The sequence below is a fragment of the Citrus clementina genome, unplaced genomic scaffold (assembly GCF_000493195.1).
Source record: "Citrus clementina cultivar Clemenules unplaced genomic scaffold, Citrus_clementina_v1.0 scaffold_6, whole genome shotgun sequence".
Lineage (NCBI taxonomy): Eukaryota > Viridiplantae > Streptophyta > Magnoliopsida > Sapindales > Rutaceae > Citrus > Citrus x clementina.
Window position 1 is genome coordinate 8,660,104 of NW_006262139.1, and position 19,007 is coordinate 8,679,110.

Below are 19,007 nucleotides of genomic sequence, written 5' to 3' on the forward strand. Positions count from 1 at the left end.
GTAATCCTGAAATAGATCTGATGAAAAATTTGCTGAAAAAGAATCATATTTTCTCTCGAGTATGGAAACATTTGCATGTCGCCATATGTTAGATGTAATGCACATTGAAAAAAAATGTGTGCGAAAGTATATATGGTACATTATTGAACATTCAGGAAAAGCAAAAGATGGACTTAATTCTCGGTTGGACTTTGTTGATTTCAATATTAGGAAAGAATTAGAACCTGTTGTTGAAGGGAATCACACTTATTTACGTACTGCATGTTATTCCTTGACTAGAGTGGAAAAAGTAATGTTTTGCGAAACATTATTTAATCTGAAGGTTCCTGAAGGATACTATTCAAACTTTAAAAATCTTGTATCAATGAGTGATTTAAAGCTTATTGGGTTGAAATCTCATGATTGTCATGCTTTGATGCAACAACTCCTACCATTGGCTATTCGAGGAATGTTGCCAAAACCTGTTAGATATGCCATCACTAGACTTTGCTTTTTCTTCAATGATCTTTGTAGCAAAGTTGTGGATGTAGAGAATTTAAACCAAATACAAAAGGATCTTGTGGTCACAATTAATTTATTTGAAATGTATTTCCTTCCTGAATTTTTTGATATCATGGTTCATTTAACTGTGCATCTTGTTAGAGAAGTCAGATTATGTGGGCCTGTATATCTTAGATGGATGTATCCCTTTGAAAGATTTTTAAAATATCTAAAAGGGTATGTGCGGAATAAAAATCGTCCCGAAGGTTGTATTGCTGAATGTTACATTGTAGAGGAGGCAATTGAATTTTGCACAGAATATTTACCCAATGTGGATCCAATTGGAATTCCAATTGCAAGGACGAATAATATAGAAATTGAGGGTCTGCTTCCTAGTGGTCGTTTAATTGATATTGATCGTGACGAATGGAAGCAAGCACACCATTATGTTTTGCGGAACACACAAGCAGTTCAACCTTACATTGAGTAAGTTTTCTTATCTTAACTTTATTAAAACATGGTAGATTCATCACTAATATATTCGTTTTATTATGAATCTTAATCTTAGGATGCATATGACATGGTTGAAATCGAATTATCCTCGCCAATCTAAAAACAAGTGGTTACGAGATGAACATGCTCGAAACTTCATTTACTGGTTACAAGAAAAGGTTTAATAAACTATTTCCTTTTATTTATGAAATTTCTATAAAATTTTATGTATAGGCATAATTTCAACTATTTTCTTTTCTAAATTTTATAGGTTTCAAATGGTAACGATAATCAGTCATCCAAATCATCTTTATTGAAATGGCTAGCACAAGGACCTCACCCTCATGCATTATCATATCTTGGTTATCTTATTAATAATTATCGTTTTCACATAAAAGATCGTGATAATGATAAAACCACTCAAAACAGTGGAGTGACTCTTATAGCTGAAACAGAGCAAATTGCAAGTGCCAAGGACAAGAATCCTATTTTTGGAGAAATGCCTTACTATGGAGTCATTAAAGAAATATGGGTGCTTGACTATCACATGATCCAAATTCCCATATTTAAGTGTGATTGGGTTGAGAGTCATAGTGGTGTTAAAGTTGATGAGCTTGGGACAATCTTAGTTGACCTTAATCGTATAGGTCATAAATCAGATCGTTTTATTCTAGCCTCACAAGCAAAGCAAGTCTTTTATGTAACTGACCAACTAGATCCAAGGTGGTCAGTTGTACGGTTTACTGCAGAAAAAGTTTACATGCATCCTCAACGTGATATGGATTTAGGACATAATGTGGAACTCCACCCTTTCCCTAAAATGATGCCAAATCTTGAAAATTTTGAGAAAGGGGAGAAGGACAGCAAGAATTACAAGCGTGGTGATGGTGAGAAGATCTGGATTCATAATAAAACAATTACGAAAGCTTAATTGTTTGTGTTGTAAAGTAAGTATGTAGTTTATTGTTTCTGAATTTTAATGATTTCACTTCTTTGCTTATTTAAATTAATTATAGTTAATGATGTCCTAATAGCTAAATTATCTATTGATATGTGACAAATGAGTACTTAATATTGCATTGTGCTTTCGCAGGATTATGACCATGGAGGAATATGATGATGATATTATGTCCATGGATGATATAGATGATGTTGATGTTGATGTAGAAGATCTTGATTTAGAAGACTTTGATACTAATAAGAAGATACAGAAGACTAGAGGAATTGTCAAGATGGAGGGTGTTACTAAGAATCGTTTAATTAGTATTTTTTTCTAACTCTTTATTAATTTGTTAATAGTTGTCATTGGATCTTGCTTGTGATCGACTTGCCCTCAATGGTTGTTCATTATTTGAATTCGGTGAGGAATGAAATCAGTGTTGATATAAAAAAAATTGTAACTGTGTAAGTATATTAAAAATATTTAGCTATAAGTGTACTAGTGGTTTTTGCTATATATATAATTATTGAGTTTAATATTTCATATTTGATTTGTATTTTTTTGTAGTGGGATTCAAATGTTTCTTGCCAAAAAAGGACAGCAAATGAAAAAAGATTAATTTGAAATGGAATGATGTTAGATTATTGCAGATCAAAGTATACTTTGTGCAAAGGTTAGATCATTAACATAGCTTAAACTTATTGCAGATTTTACTGAGAAATGTGGTTAAAATGAAGTCTATGAATTGAAGGAGTGACAAATAAATATAGTTTAAACATAGCTTAAACTTATTGCAGATTCATGAAGGAGATTATTGCAGATCAAAGTATACTTTGTGCAAAGGTTAGATCATTAACATAGCTTAAACTTATTGCAGATTTTACAGAGAAATGTGGTTAAAATGAAGTCTATGAATTGAAGGAGTGACAAATAAATATAGTTTTCTGTCTTTTGATGTCAATTTAATGAAAAAGATACTTATAATGAAGATGAGATCAACAAAATTCGCTCTAATTAGACCACTTATGTTAGTGACTTGATTTGAAAAAAAATGCAAAAGAGACAAGTAATGCAGGTAAATAGCATATGATTCAATTGAAGTACATTAGTTTATTGTTAATATTTTTCATGCATAGATTTTTCCTTCTCTTTGTGCATAGATATCTTATGCTTTCATTGCATAAGGCAACTATATCATCTAGTTGGATTCATAATAAAAGCTCTCAGTTAATTCAATCAAAATTTGCCAATGCCTTACTGGTAACCATGACTTACTTTTTTAGCCTCTTCCTTAAACAATAACAGTAGTATATGGCAGTAATTTTGGTTTCTTGATGTGTAGGGCTATGTGGGAGTGTAGGTGGTGTTGGTGGGGGTGGCATATTTGTTCCTGTACTTAATCTGATTATTGGATTTGATCCAAAATCATCTGTAGCACTATCAAAATGTAAGTGAAACAAACCCCTCTTTTACAGATACAATCTTGGTTGTTCAAGACAATCATATGCTTACTCTCATAGTCATTTTAACCCTCATGACTGAGCAGGTATGATCACTGGTACTGCGGTTGCTACTGTTGTCTACAATCTAAGGCAAAGGCATCCCACACTTGATATGCCCGTTATCAACTATGACCTTGCACTTTTGTTTCAACCCATGTGGGTTCTGGGGATCAGTATTGGAGTTGCTTTTAATGTGATTTGAAGCACAGGAACACATTTTCCTTTTGTATGTACAACGCTGCTATGAAAAACTTTTGGACCGATGGTGGAATGCTAACTATAGGCTCAATGTATAGTTTTAGAAACAATCTTATTTTAGATTTATACTTAAAGACATTTGATACATTTATACATACAATGCAAGTTCATTTTAATATGAATTCAGGTTTCCTATGCTTTATTATGGTGTTTGAAGTTAGTTGAAATTTTTTGAATTTTATCAAGTTTCAATGTTATAATATATATTATGTGCAGCCCAAGACAAGGAATTATAATATTTGATATTTTTATCAAGTCATTTGCATTTGACCATTTTGAATAATGTCACATGTATATGACTATTATTAAGTGTCATACACATTTGACAATCTTATATTGTGAAAAATATTTGATTATTGTTAATTGACAAAAATAAATGACAATTTTACTAAATGTCAAATAAGCATATTTGACACAGGAATATTTGACACTTTTTAATTGTCAAATATTCATTTATTTGACAGTTTTTAAATATCAATTATTCTCTTTTTTCTTATAGTAGCCCGTAACACAATCTATGAATATGCACGAGGAAGGTGTTCAGAAAGGTGGCCCAACCCAGCAGTCAGCAGCCCAACTTAACGTGGGCCAGGCTTTGCTGTCCGAAGAAGATGATGAGTTAGGTCACATGTTTCATGTTGGAAAATTTGTCAGTTAAAGCTAGTGAAATCAATAGGGTTTTAACTTCCGGATATATGGCCCCAAATAGATGGGATCGTAGATTGAATTTTTTTGTTTATTTGATTATAATTTGACAATTACATGTTGTAACTCTCCTACTGTTGGTTATTCTTTTCTAAGTGCTGGAAGAAATTGATCATCACAGCAACGTTCTAGAGGGCAAAGCACTTAAAAGAGTCCTTAATTTTAATCCAAAACAAAAACAATATTTGGGTATTTGTGATTTGAAACAAAACTCCTGCAAATACTTATTTGTATTTGAAATAATACTTGTGCAAATTTTATTGAACTCGCAACCGTATGAATCTATTTCAGTATAGATTTATGGTGACGAATGTCAATCTCATGAGGAAGTATATTTAGTAATGTATAGGATCAATTTTCCTCGTTTGTTTGTGGATTGGTTGGATGTGACTTTTGAACAATATTAGAAAAGAAATTGCGGGAATAAATTAAAGGCAAAACAATGCAAATGGAGCACTTAAGTCTCTGAATTCATGCTTAACACTTCACCATAAGCTTAATATTCCTTTTTAGTTCCAATTAATTTATGAGTGGTTTATTTTCACTCGCTATAGTGCTCGTTTTGGTAAATATGGTATCAAACACTCATTGTGTCAGGAGGAAATAACCTTCTGTTAAATGTGATGTTAAGTACATGTTGTGTTAGGTGATAATAATCTAGTTAATTCTTTGAAACAAATTTTCAGAAGAAAAGCAATCTCCTCTCTCCTTGTCGGTTGATACCAGACCTACTCCTACTCCTCTCGTTTTATTTATTTTTTCCACTAAAAAACTTAGATGCATTATCTGTCAACATTGAATCAAGATGAACCACTAATACTAGAGGTGAGTTTCTTGCTAATATATATAATGTAAAATGCTCATCGCATCAAACAGTAATGATCTTGCACTAAAAAGCTGGTATACCATGCAAAATCTAGACAAGATTATTATTGTTTGCCAACGATGAATCAAAACAATCCACATAAATTAGAGAGAAAGGCAAATAGACTTAATTGATTAAGCCCATGGATCAGTTGAGGCTTCACCTTTAACTCAAGCTTGAAATTAAATTAGGCACTCATAATTGAACTAATAGTAAAATGATTATTTTATTCGAATATGTAAAAAATAAAAGATAGATAGAGAATTACAAAGCTTAATTTTCAATTCACACTATCAAATTAGGGAGGTGGTGAGCCCCGTATTTATAGATACAATGGGTAAATCACGGTCATCGAGTGAAAACAATTTGGACACATTGGATTGCACCACATGACAAGCTCTGATGGCTAGACCACATCATCAAGGTTCTGATTTGGTCCAATAATATGCTGCCACATCATTGGTCAATGCCACGTCAGCTAGACCTTACCAAAATCTTAAAATTATAATTTTGCTCTTTATGTCGTTCCTAAGGTTTTCAACTATTCTAAGCTAAAAAATGCTATCTGTTTGTTAGTTGATTTTTCATCAATCATGGAATGACCAAAATATCCCTGAAATACATAAAATATTCAAATTATAACAAAGCACACACAATCAAAGTTTTAAGAACTTAAATATATAAAAGTAAAAATGTTAGTAATACTGGAAGCGCAAAATAACGATTTTACCCTTTATAAATATGCATTCTTCAGCACTTAACACACCCCCAACCAACTTATTACTACTCCGTAGCAAATTAAGTGATAATATCCAGCAAAACTCAAATTGAAATCTTTTTTGTTATGGGCAATTGTGTTTACTTCTTTAATCAGATTAATGACAAAAATCAAATAAAAATATAAGCATTATCTCTAGCTTTGAAATGTTACTCCGACATCAACCATTTACACAAATCAGTTAGTTAAACTCATGCAAAATGATTAATTGTCAAAGCTATATTAATCAAGCAACTTAAAAAAATGACACATCGAACCCCAAAATCTCACGGGTAAGAATGACACCCTTTAAAATAAAATAAACCCAATAAAAACAATCACTTCAAGACTTCAAGGAATGCTAGATTAAAAGAAAATAACAGAAAAACAGTGTCACATTTTCTCACCAAGATGAAGGAATAATGTCTATAAGTTAGAAAAGAATATGATCTTCAGTCAAATGAATTACAAGTCAAATCAATAATATTATTTGTATGTATTTTTATGCGTCATCACATCTTTTAGTCTATATTACTAGCCTCTACTTTAGACTATAGTTCTTTAAAATGAAGAAGGAGTGTTACTATGACGTACCGTAGGCTAGGAAAATAGCTGACAAAGAAGCGATAATAGAAAGAAAAAAATATTTGAGAAAAAAGGGATCTTTTGGAAATTACAAGGTACTTTTATTTATTATTTACTTATTTTTTATTTGCTATCATTTTATTTTTTTCTCTCTCTCTATATGTATATTTTTTCTCGAACATGAATAGGTGATGGAAAACATAAAACAGAGGTTAATACTTCAAATTGGAGAGGGATATGATGATAAGTTAACAAGGTTTTTTTTAATAAGCTTAAAAGGGACAACTAGTAATAGTTCACAATAGAAATGACTAGAAAAGGTTCAAACGGAACAAAGATGATCTTTCTGTCATATATTAGGGCTCTAATAGTCTCATATGTATTAGTACAATAGATTTTTAGATGTAGTAAAACACAATTTTTTTATTAGTCGACTCAAAAGAACAAGGTACAGATCATAAATAAAATAATAAATTACTAAGCTATGAAAAAGGCTTGGTCTCTAAGAATAATAGGCAAAAAACTCACTTGAAACTTATTATAACATGTACATTCTTTCAAATAACTCAATCAATTTCACTTATCAAATTTCTCAATGCCACTTGTCACTAACATTAATATGCAAAGTAGCAAACATGGAGTAATTGAAATACTATTTAAACAACCTAAGAGAGGGGTGAATTGAGTTTTTAAAAATTATAGAGAAGTTAAACCAAAACACAATGTAAATATAAAATAAACTTATGCAAATAACAAATAAATCACAACAATCAAAATGTAAAGAGATAAAGGAAACATAATCGAACACAAGCTTTTTACATGGTTCGACAAACTCCATCCATGTCCGCACCTGCAAACTCATCAGGCTTGAGGATTCTATTATCAAAGCCTTACATCCTAAGGCTTCGAAAGTCTTGACAATTGAGTTCCAAGATGTTAATCAACCTTTACAGTCTGAGGTTATCCCAACCTCTTAACCCAAGTGTTTCTTACACTTACAATCACTCAAAAATAAAAATTACAAAGCGTTTCCATCACACAATGTGTGTATTTACAAATAAAAGCTCAAAGTGTGATTGGATGAATAACTAACAAGTTTTAAGCAAAAGGGAGATTGAATACACAATGACAAGCACATTGATCGTAGATTCTATTCAATTTGAATTTGAGTGAGTTTTTTATAGTTAAAGAAGAAACCTAGCCGTTGTTGACTTTCTGGGAATAATTGAATTGCCGTTAACTCCTGTCGGATTATTGTTTTGACTTTGTGCAACCGCCATGCTGAATTTTGATTTCGAGTTGTCAGAGAGACCTACAAGACATTATCGACTAGTCATTTGTAGGGGTGTTCGCGGATCGAATTTTACAGATTGGACATCAATCCATATCTAATCCATGATTTTGCGGATTATAATTTTTCAATCCAATCCAATCCAATCCATGGATTGATTAAATTCAATCCAAATACAATCTATACATCTACAGATTGGATACAAATTTGACTCAATCCATATCCAATCCATATGTTTGCAGATCAGGTGCGGATTTAACTCAATCCATATCTAAATCCAAATCCATCATTTTGCAAATTGATTTGCGAATTAAAAATTTTAGTTCTCTCCAATCCATAAACAAATGAAATTAAAAAAAAATCTAATATAAAGATAATTTTACTACCAAATAAATTTAAAATTGAATAAAATTTAAACAAATTAATTGTTTGTTTTAATAATACATTCAAAATTTCAAAATATAACACATCGAGATTAATTGTTCAAATAAAACTACAATAATACATTCAAAGTTTTAAAATATAACACACCAAAATTAATTATTTAAATAAAGTTACAATAATACATTAATACAACACCAAAATTAATTGTTCAAATAAAACCACAATAATACATTGAAAGTCTCAAAATAAAACACACCAAAAGGAAAAACGTCCATCTCCAATTTGGGTTTCGTACTTTAACCTAAACAAAATAAACATAATTGATATAAATAACAAGTAAAAAAATTTATTTAATAAACAAATTAATAAATATTTACCCTTATATCCCATCAAATGCCATCAAGCTTCATCAAATATGTTCTTGTCAGTTTCCAAAATCTCTACACGTGTAAGACAAGAAAAATGTGAATTTTTAAAATAGAATAACAATATAAAGTCAAATAATAATCAATAAATAAAATTAAAGTTAAATTGTTGCGTTTTACCTGTCTCAATATGTTCAATCTCATCCATTGCTTCATTAAGATTTATCGGAGTTGAACGTAGCCAATTTTGTGTGCAAATTAGTGCCTCCATTGTCCTTGTAGATAGTGAGCACCGATGTGGATCAAGAACACGCCCACCAGTGCTAAATGCTGACTCAGATGCCATAGTAGAAACAAGCATGGCCAAAATATCTCGAGTAACATAAGACAAAATTGGATATTTGGAAGAATTAATCTTCCACCAATCCAATACATCAAAACTCTCATTTTCTAGGTTCTCACATGATTCTAACAAGTAAAAATCCACTTCTGTTTTGCACTCTACAAAAGTATTGTCTTTTAAAATCCTCATATAACCCGAATCAAACACTTGCCTAGCATGAACCCCTAACTCTTTTTCATCATTTACAGCATCCATTACTCCCACATCATCACCATAAAGCAATTTGTATTCCTCATATAAACTATGTAAATTATTCCGTACTTTAAAAACCAACTCATTAGTTTTAAATTCACCAAACAACACTACAAAACAATATCTAAAAAATTGTTTTTTATGTCGAGGATCAAGCAAAATAGAACCAAACAAATAAGGGTTGACTGTTTCATGATTTCTCCAATACTTATCATAGTTCTTTTTCATATTTTCAGCCATTACCTTAAAAAATAAATCCTTACTATCCCTCCAAGCTTGGAATTGTGTATGAATCAAACATAATTGGCGTAAAAAGGTATTGGATGTCACATATAAAGAACCCGAAAATGTCAAAGTGGCATCATGAAAAACCTTCAAGAATTTAATGAAATAACGAGCATATTCCCAATCAATTGAAGAAGGACACATTTTTTGCTCGCTCAAACAAAACTCACGAATGTATTGTGCATCATGAAGCTCTAACCGATCAAATACTTTTTCATACTTTTCAGCAGCCTCTAACATGAAAAAAGTGGAATTCCATCTAGTTACGACATCTAGACACAACAACTTATTTGAAGAAATTTTCTCTCGCTCTGCAAACGCCTTAAACTTTTGTGTCCTAGAAGGTGAAGATGTAACAAATATTACAACATTGTGAATTTTAGAAATCAACTGATGATACTCTTTTAACCCTTCTGCAACAACGAGATTTAATATATGTGCACTACACCTCAAATGCATATTTTGACCCCCTAAGAGTGCACCATTCCAATTGTTTATAATTTTTGATAAATAAAAAACAGCACCATCATTAGAAGAAGCATTATCAACCGTTATTGTAAAAACTTTATCACTGCCCCAATCTAATAGGCACGTTTCAATTTGCCTACCAATTGTTTCACTTTTATTGTCAACAACTTGACAAAAATTCAATATTTTTTTGTGCAATGTCCAATTATCATCAATAAAGTGAGCTGTAAGACATATATAACAAAGATTTTGAGCTGAAGTCCATGTGTCTGTAGTGAGGCAAACTCTTTGATGACTACTCACTAAAAAATAAGTCAAATCTTTCTTTGTTTTTTTGTAAAGTTGCAAAATATCATGAGCAATAGTAGTACGAAATGGTACTTTAAATCTATTTTCAAAAACTCCCAATATTTCTCTAAACCCTTCACCCTCTACAACTCTAAATGACATCTCATTTTTTATAATAAACTTAGAAATTGCTTCCCTACAAGCCTCAACACTATAGGTCGCTAATACAAGGCTACATGGCTCTCCACTTTTCATTGGTTGGTAAGAAAAAGTTTTTTGTTTTTTGTCCACTCATGCTTGACCAGGATATTTTGGACATCTCTCTCTTATATGACTCAATAGATTAGACGTTCCTTTATTAAAACCACATTTATAGTCATTTCCACAATATCGACATTTGGATCTAGGATGTAGTGGATCAGAAATTAATTGGATAAAATGCTCCCAAGCTTCTGAAGTAGTGGATTTATTGGGTGTACGTTTAGCATTATTGGATGATTTAGAACTTGGGGGAGCTGAATCTACAGCTACGCATTTTCCTTTATCAAGTTGAGAAGTTATCTACACCACCAATTTGAAAAATCATTAAAATTAATTACGAAAAATGACAGGAAAAAATTAAACTTAAAAAGAAAGTAATAATTTAAGTTTAATTAACTCAATTAGTGAGTTCTTTGCACAAACACACAATTCTTGTTTAATAATAGAAAAAATCATTAAAATTTATTATGAAAAATAACAGGAACAAATTAAGTGATAAGTATTGGAAGAAAAAAACACAAGAAAGTTAAACTAGCTTTCCACTTCCAGGGGGAATTCCTCTTTATTGAAATCAAAATGTTAAGATAATTTTTCCACACTCCTCTACTTCAACCCGATACATATAAATAAAAAAAGATGTTGTAGAGCCAGCCTTATTACACACTCCTACACAAAACAAAGTCTAAACTATTTCCCTTACAAACTTAACTTAGCAGCCCATACTTATCTTGCCCCTGTCTTTAACGAATTTTATCCCAACAACTCATCCTTTTGCTATTCTATTTAGTCATTAAGCTCAAAAAGAAAATAAGAATTTAACTTTAATTACCTCAATTGGTGAGGTCTTTGCATAAACACACAAAAACCCAAAAGAGCTACGAGTGTTCGAGGAGCGAGAAAGTTATGATGGTGAAATTTTTCGGTTGGACCTAGTGATTGTGAAGTGGCTTGATGGACTTGGGGAAGAAGATGGCTTGGTCTCGCAGGAATCGCGTGGCCGGCGTCCTTCAAATCGGTGTCCAGAGTGTATCGAACGAGTATTGGGTGTTGTTAGTGCGTGTGACGGCAGGGAAGCATGAAGCTTAGGGTTTTTTGTTTGCAAATTGTTGGTGACCACTGACTTGGCGTAATGCTATTTTACTTTTGGCATTATGTTACTTTACTTTTGGGTGACTTTGCAAATTGTTGGTGACTTGACATTATGTTACTTTACTTTTGCTAGTGCATGTGACTTTGTTTTTATTTTGCTTTATAATTTTTATTAGGTAATGGCTAAGTTTACATAAGCACCATAATTTTTATTAGGTATATGGTCAAGTTATATTTGTATATTTGATTATTTAATCATTTTTTATTTTATATTTTTATTAGGTAACGGCTAAGATATGTTATGGTGCTTATGTAACTATGTAATGTCACATTTATAATATTTTTTAAGAGTAATGATATAGCCACAAACTCTTGTACAAACTTATTTTGTACAAACTGACGTGGCATGATAAGATTGGTTGAATTAAATATCACTTGGCTCACATGATTTGTTTTTATTAATTTATATTTTCATTCAACCAATGGATTAATGCCACCTCAGTTTGTACAAAATAAGTTTGTACAAGAGTTTGTGGCTGTATCATTACTCATTTTTTAAATTAAATAAATAATTTTTTTTACGGATTCACAGATTTTTACGAATTCACAGAAGTAAATCCATATCCAATCCACCAATTGCGGATTTTTAAAATTTCAATCCAATCCAATCCACCAATCCATGGATCAGATTTTTACGGATCAGATAGATTGATCTGATCGGATCGGATTGTGAACACCCTAGTCATTTATGCCAAACGGTTCACGGGTTGCAAACTAATTCCTCTTTCAAATTTGTCGATTTAAACGGTTTATTGATTTCAAAGAATTTGATCTCTATAATTTGTTGGTTAACTGTTTTCTAATAAATGGTTCACTGTTATTTTTCATAATCAAAATTATAAAGCTTCCTTTAGAAAACAATTTGTTGATTTAAAATTAACGGTTATCCATTTATTTTAAGAATCTTATTAATGTTTAAGAAACATCATATGGCCTAAGAATTTGATCATTTAAAGACTCCAACTTTATTAATCTAGTTTATTATCATCAAAATCAATATTATATAAATATGTACGTTAACATTCTCCCCCTTTTTGATGATGACAAACCTTACATGTATTTCAAAATAATTGCAGGATTTACTCCCCCTACATGTAAGCTTGCCCTATATATAAATTTCAAGTTTCAATTTTAAGACAATTTCCAATTTAATAAGTTTAAAATAGTTACAACAAACTTAAAGCATAAAAATAAGTATTCTTATTATTCTTCTGCCACATATTTACTATATCTCTTCCTTCATCATAAAAAAAACATATAAATAAAAAAGGAAAGAGAAACAACGAGAAATTAGTTCGTTACCCATGCCATCCAAGTAGAAATTTCGGCAGAAGCTCCCTCTATCTACAAGCATCTCCTTAAAAAACAAGTGTTAGCAAGTTTACACCTAAAGTCTTAAATCATTAAAATCAATACCACTTTGTAAACGATCATCAAAAGACCAAAACATCGTTACAAAATCATCACACTTATCAAAATATGAAAACCAAACACATATAAGTATCAAAATGTATAATAAAGTCAAGCTGTCATAATAAAAAGATGAATAAAGATGTTTGTGCAAAATTTAAATACGGAAACCAATATGGAACTATTGTAGAGGATGAGATAAAAAAGATGAAGGTGGAATGCCAAGAGCAGTGAATATGCATTGCTGGCCATCCAGAAGTTGCTAGTGCTGAAGTTGAAAGGTAGCAAACTGAGTTTGAAGCTATTGCTGCTACTCAGAGAGTGATCGAACCTCACCTAACAATTGTTGTACAAGGCCTTCAAGAACTGGTGGATCATCTAGAGTTGGAGGCTGATTAGTATCCATCTCATTCCTTGGAATCAAACTTTGCTTGAGGCTGTGCTACTGCTCCTTGACGTGGTACAAGAGGTCCAGCTCCTAGCAAAACATCAGGTAGCTGATCAACAGGATAAACATCGTTAAGCTCTCGATCATCTTCTAGAGCTACAAGGGTGTCCCAATTCTTAGATGTGGTCATTTTAACCCACTTCTTGTTCCTCCTATAAAATCATATGCCAGTTATGGCTTCTTCATCTATCCTCTTGGTCTCCTCATATACAGACTCATGAAGGGGTATATCGAAATGCTGGAGAATTTTGGTAATAATACTACCATAATGAAGCAACTAATTATTAACCCCATAAGTACTCAACATATGCATTAGAATGACATAGCTTAAGTTAATAGGTTGCCTCTCAAGAATACAATCCAATAATCTAAATTATATCCTAGTTACCTCATCCGAATGCCCCTTCCTAAGAATGATAATATTTTGTAATATAGTGTGGAGGATCCTAATTTATAAAGGTAATAACTGAGAGCAGAAAAGGGAGAGAGCATATATAATTAGAAAGGTCTCTTCACCTACAAATGTTCCAAACAACATGTGAATGAATAAAATCAGCAAACGAGAAGGCCTTCCTAGATGTATATATCTTGAAACCCGTATTCTCAGTCCCTAGGATTTGGTTTAAGTCCTCTACATCAAATTTTATGGGGACCTCTCCTACATTGGTAATTATCCTATCTAGCCTATTTGCAGAAATTTCCATATTCGAGTAAAATACTCAAACTAGATTAGGATAAACTCACTCCTCAATAATCAAAGCCTTCTCCGAAGATTCTAACATTGCCTTTACACTTCTATTACATACAACCAAATCTTTAAAGTCATCCAAATCCACATAGTAAGAATCGATTACCTTACGACCTATAAAGCAGGTTTGGAAGCGTTAGGCCAAGGGAGCAGTGGGGAAATGGATTCTCTCGAACTCAGGAGTCTCCCTAAGAGGTATTGAGTTCCTCCTTGCAACTTGTTTTCTTTTTATTTCGATCTTTGAGGTTTCAGCCATTGATATGGTTACAGTAATGGGAATTTTTTAAACTTGATGAAATAGAAAGATTTAAACCGATTAAAATGAATGTGAGGGGTAGAGGAAGTGATTTGGATGCTCAATTTAGTCAAAAAGTGAAGAAATAAGCCAAAATTGAAACAGACGGTTCATTTTAACGTTAGGATTTCAAATTGAGGTTTTGAGATTTTAGCTTAAATTTTGTTTTGATGATGAATAAATGAGTCTTGGGATGGTTGGAATGATTAGGGAAGTTCAATGTTGCAAGAAAAATGAAAGAACAAGATGAATTTTAGAGAGAGAAAGATGCAGCCGCAGCGGGGTAGAGAGAAAATGATAAAAGGCTAACGGAAAATGAAGAAAAAAAACCTAGGAACAGTGTCTTATTGTACAAAAATGATAAGCCATTTTCTGAAATCAGCTAACTGTTAATTTCTAAAAACCTCTTAAAGTGAAAATAGTTATCCATTAACATAAAGAACCTCTATGTTTTTAATTGGTAATCCATTATTATTAATCGGTTAATCGATAACTGGCAGCTTTCATTCTTTAAGTTTCTATATTTGAAAGGTAAACTGTTTATTTATAAATGGTCATCTGTTTATTTTATCTATGATTTTGCACATTTGTTTTAATATTTGGCCAACAATCAATGCATACCAGATCATTTTATTAATCTGAAATGTCTCAAAGGCCTTTTTAATGTATGGTGCATGAATGCATATAAAGCCATACAACTAAAACATACCAACCAATTCCGATAATAACACACTCTTAAGCCAATAATCTCATAATGAAAAGCAAGATAATTTTGATATCATATAGAGTTGTGCTAATATACAACCTTCTTCATTCCAAGCTCATGTCTAGGGGTGGGCAAAATACCCGACCCGACCCGATCCGACCCGAAAAAGGTCAGGTTCGGGTCGGATGAGGAAGTGCCAACCCGATCGGGTTGTGATCGGGTGAGTTTAAACCCGACCCGATCGGGTCTTCCCAAAAAAAAAAAAAAATCACTCAACCATTACACTTTACACTACACTTTACACTTTACAACACACACGCACACTGCACACCAGACGCAGACGGCAAAAGGCAAACCTCTGGCAAACCTCACAGCTCACAACAATTCACACACAGTCACACACAGTGAAACACACAAACAACACAGAATAGAACCAATCTGTTGTGAGTGCTGCCGAAACCAAAGGCCTGAAGTCTGACTCTACCGAAACCAAATCTGCTGTCGAAACCGACACCCAACAGGCGATCTGCTGCCGCGATCTGTGCCGTGATCTGTTACCATCTGCTGTTGCGATCTGCTGCCATCTGCTGCCGCGATCTGTGCCGTGAGCTATTGCCATCTGCTGCCGCGATCTACTGTCGTGAGCTGCTGCTGTGAGCTGCTGCCATCTGCTGCTGTGAGCTGCCGTCATCTGCTGCCGTGGCTGAAGCCTCCAACCTGACCCGACCTGAGCTTTCTCCTTTGTGTTGTGGCTTTGTGACCCGAACTTGTTTTTAAAAATTTAAAGTTTCATAATTTCAAATTCAGTATTTCATGGTATATATATATAGTTTAATAGTTATATATGCTAAATTATTAGTTATTTAAATCCAACCCAAACTTAACCCGAATTAGTGACCCGACCCGATCCGACCCGAATATAATTCACATGCATTCTCAATAATATATTTTGTTTTGTCAAAAATAACTTTATAGCCTTTATCACACAATTGACTAATACTAAGTAAATTGTGTTTCAAATTTTCAATTAAGCACATATTTTCAATAAAGGTAGAGGAATCTTTATCGACATTACTGACAGTGATGATCTTTCCTTTTGAATTATCTCCAAAAGATACTTCTTCATCGTTTTCGATTTAGGTAAAAGTCGAAAACCAAGAATAATTGCATGACGTATGTCTCAAGCATCCGCTGTCCAAGTACCACTTAATTTTCTTCTTCTTTGATTCCTATAGAAGAAATCTCAAGTTTTATCTATCCAAAGCTTTTTGGGTTCTTAAGTGTTAGCAATGGTTTCTTTTCAAACCTAAATAATTTGGATTCCAAAATATACATTTTTCTTAATTCAACATACATAACTTAAGTGACCATTTCTATTACAATAATGATAAATGACTTTATGATCACTAACGGAGGTAGTCTTAATAAAGCAATTATTGTAATATTTTTATTTCAAGTTATGCTTATACCCAAATCCTCCTTTATCAAAGACAAATTTTTGAGAGCTAAGCAGTTTTTTTCCAAATTCCTTTTACCATTTGTGAATTTCAATAAATATTATTAAGCTTATTGTTCTTTTTCTTAAATCTTCATTTTCCTTAATCCAATCATTAGCACATAACTTTTCATGTTCATATCAAGTACTTTGCTTTTCTTTTAATGATGCAATCCTAACATGCAATGTTTTATTTTCTAATTTAAATCCTTTAATCTCTTCATTCAAAGAATCATTTTTTTTTTGTTAAACATCATTCGCATTTGAAATTTAAAGCATTTTCTTTTTAAGAGAAACATTTTTCATGCAAATTTCTTTAAATCATTATGCAATTCAATGAATGCTTCAAACAACTCATTATAAGAAAGAAGATATTTTACCTCATCAAGTTCTTCTCTTATTGCCATAAGTTCCAGGTTTGACACTTGATGTGATTCCTCCTCATCTGAGGTCTTATCATCGCTATCATCCTAAGATGCCACCATAGCTTTAAATTTGTTGAGAAGAGGGCACCTTGATCTTATATGGCCTTGCTTCTTCCATTCATAACAAATAATTGCTTCCTTCTTTCCCATTTGATTCTTGAAGTTTTTTAATTTTCTTTGCTCATTTGATTTCTTGAAGAATTTTCTAAATTTTCTAGCAATCATTGCCATATCTTTATCTTCGAACTCTCTTTCTTCATCACTTTCAGATTTTGAGACTTTAAGAGTAATGCTCTTCTTTTCCTTGTCATTATAACATCTTTCAGTTGCCAAATTTCTTCATAAGAAATAAGTGAGCCAATTAAATCATCAATAGTTAAAGTATTTAAATATTTGTCTTCTTCAATGACAGTTCTCTTAGGTCTACATTCTTTTAGCAAGGACTTAATGCTTTTCTTTACCTTCTCACTATTTAAAAATGTCTTTCCTAGATCTCTTAGAGTGTTTACGATATCTGTAATTCTAGTACACATTGAATGCATGCTCTCATTTTGTTCCATTTGGAATAATTTATATTGTCTGGTGTATCTACAAATTTTAGACTCTTTAACTTAGTTTGTTCTTTCACAAACAATTTCTAACTTCCTCGAAATTTCACAAGCATTTTTGAAACTCTATGAAAGTCCTTTTTATCTAAAGCACAGATTGAAGCTTTCATGGCTTTGGAATTAAGAGAAACTTTTCTCTTTTCCAATTCATTCCATTCTCGTGAAGGTTTTGCAATATCTTCCCTTACTTCATTTTTAATAGTTGGCATAAAAGGACCATCATTAATGATTTTCCAAATCTCATAAATACTCAAATTAAAACAAAACACAACAATCAAAGTTTAACAACTTGGAGCACAAAATGATAATTTTATCCTTTATAAATATACGTTGTCTAGTACTTAACAACTTGCAAAGAGTATGAGTCCCAACAAATGTGGTGTTCATTCATTGGATGGTAATTAAGTAATTTTACAAGTTACAATCTTTAAGAGAAACTCATGGTTACGGTTCAGGGAAACTCATCGTTCGTTTGGTATTATTTTCAAATCTCATTTGTTGTTTTTTGAATTCAAGAAATACCAAATACACATTTGGTAGATTGTTTATGAAAATATTTTTAAAAATGTAAAATTTGTTCTACACTTTTGACAAAGGAAATAAGAAAGCGATTTTTTCTTGTTTTCTTATTTCCCAATACAGTTTCCAAAATGAGCAATTTTATTCGACCATTTTTTAAAATAATAATAATATCAGCATCATCATTATTATATCCAAAAAAATCAATTTCCCTAACAATAATTTTTTTATATGCAATATAATATTTTTGTTTTAATATATTAATTATATCAAATATGTAAAGTTTATTTTTTTAAACAAAAAATTAACAAGATTGCCTAATTTATTTTTAGAATTAAAATAATCAAACTAATTAAATAACAAAAATTCTAACATGTTCTCTACACTACCTTTCTTTTTAAATTTGTATCAATTAGCCACTTTTGCACAACCACCGTTAAATAATTTAAACAAAATAATAATTTTACCCTTAAATAAATTAAAATACCATTTTATCTTATAAAAGCTTTAAAAATAAAAAAATTATAATTAATAAAATACCTCTAAATTTAATAAAAAATAATCCAAAATAGAGGCGCTTAGTTGACTTTTATTAAATTTAGATTTTACAAAATTTTAATAATTATTTTTATTAAAAATTTATAATTTTTCAAAATTTTAATAAAAACAACTGAATTTATTTA

General features: G+C 31.6%; 1 protein-coding gene and 1 long non-coding RNA gene across 2 annotated transcripts in view; both read left to right on the forward strand.

Moving 5' to 3' along the window:
- Window positions 1-2,077, forward strand: part of LOC112097331 — a 19,857-nt gene extending 17,780 nt beyond the window's left edge. Inside the window, exons 4-7 of the mRNA XM_024182516.1 lie at window positions 156-966; window positions 1,049-1,151; window positions 1,244-1,923; window positions 2,066-2,077. Coding sequence (XP_024038284.1) covers window positions 156-966; window positions 1,049-1,151; window positions 1,244-1,903 — 1,574 coding nt within the window. The 3' untranslated portion in view covers window positions 1,904-1,923; window positions 2,066-2,077. The remainder of the gene's footprint in view (window positions 1-155; window positions 967-1,048; window positions 1,152-1,243; window positions 1,924-2,065) is intronic.
- Window positions 2,078-2,935: 858 nt separating this feature from the next.
- Window positions 2,936-3,790, forward strand: LOC112097174. Its single transcript, XR_002904798.1, has 3 exons — window positions 2,936-2,987; window positions 3,255-3,359; window positions 3,459-3,790. It is a non-coding gene; the product is annotated as an uncharacterized LOC112097174 (long non-coding RNA).
- Window positions 3,791-19,007: the final 15,217 nt, after the last annotated feature.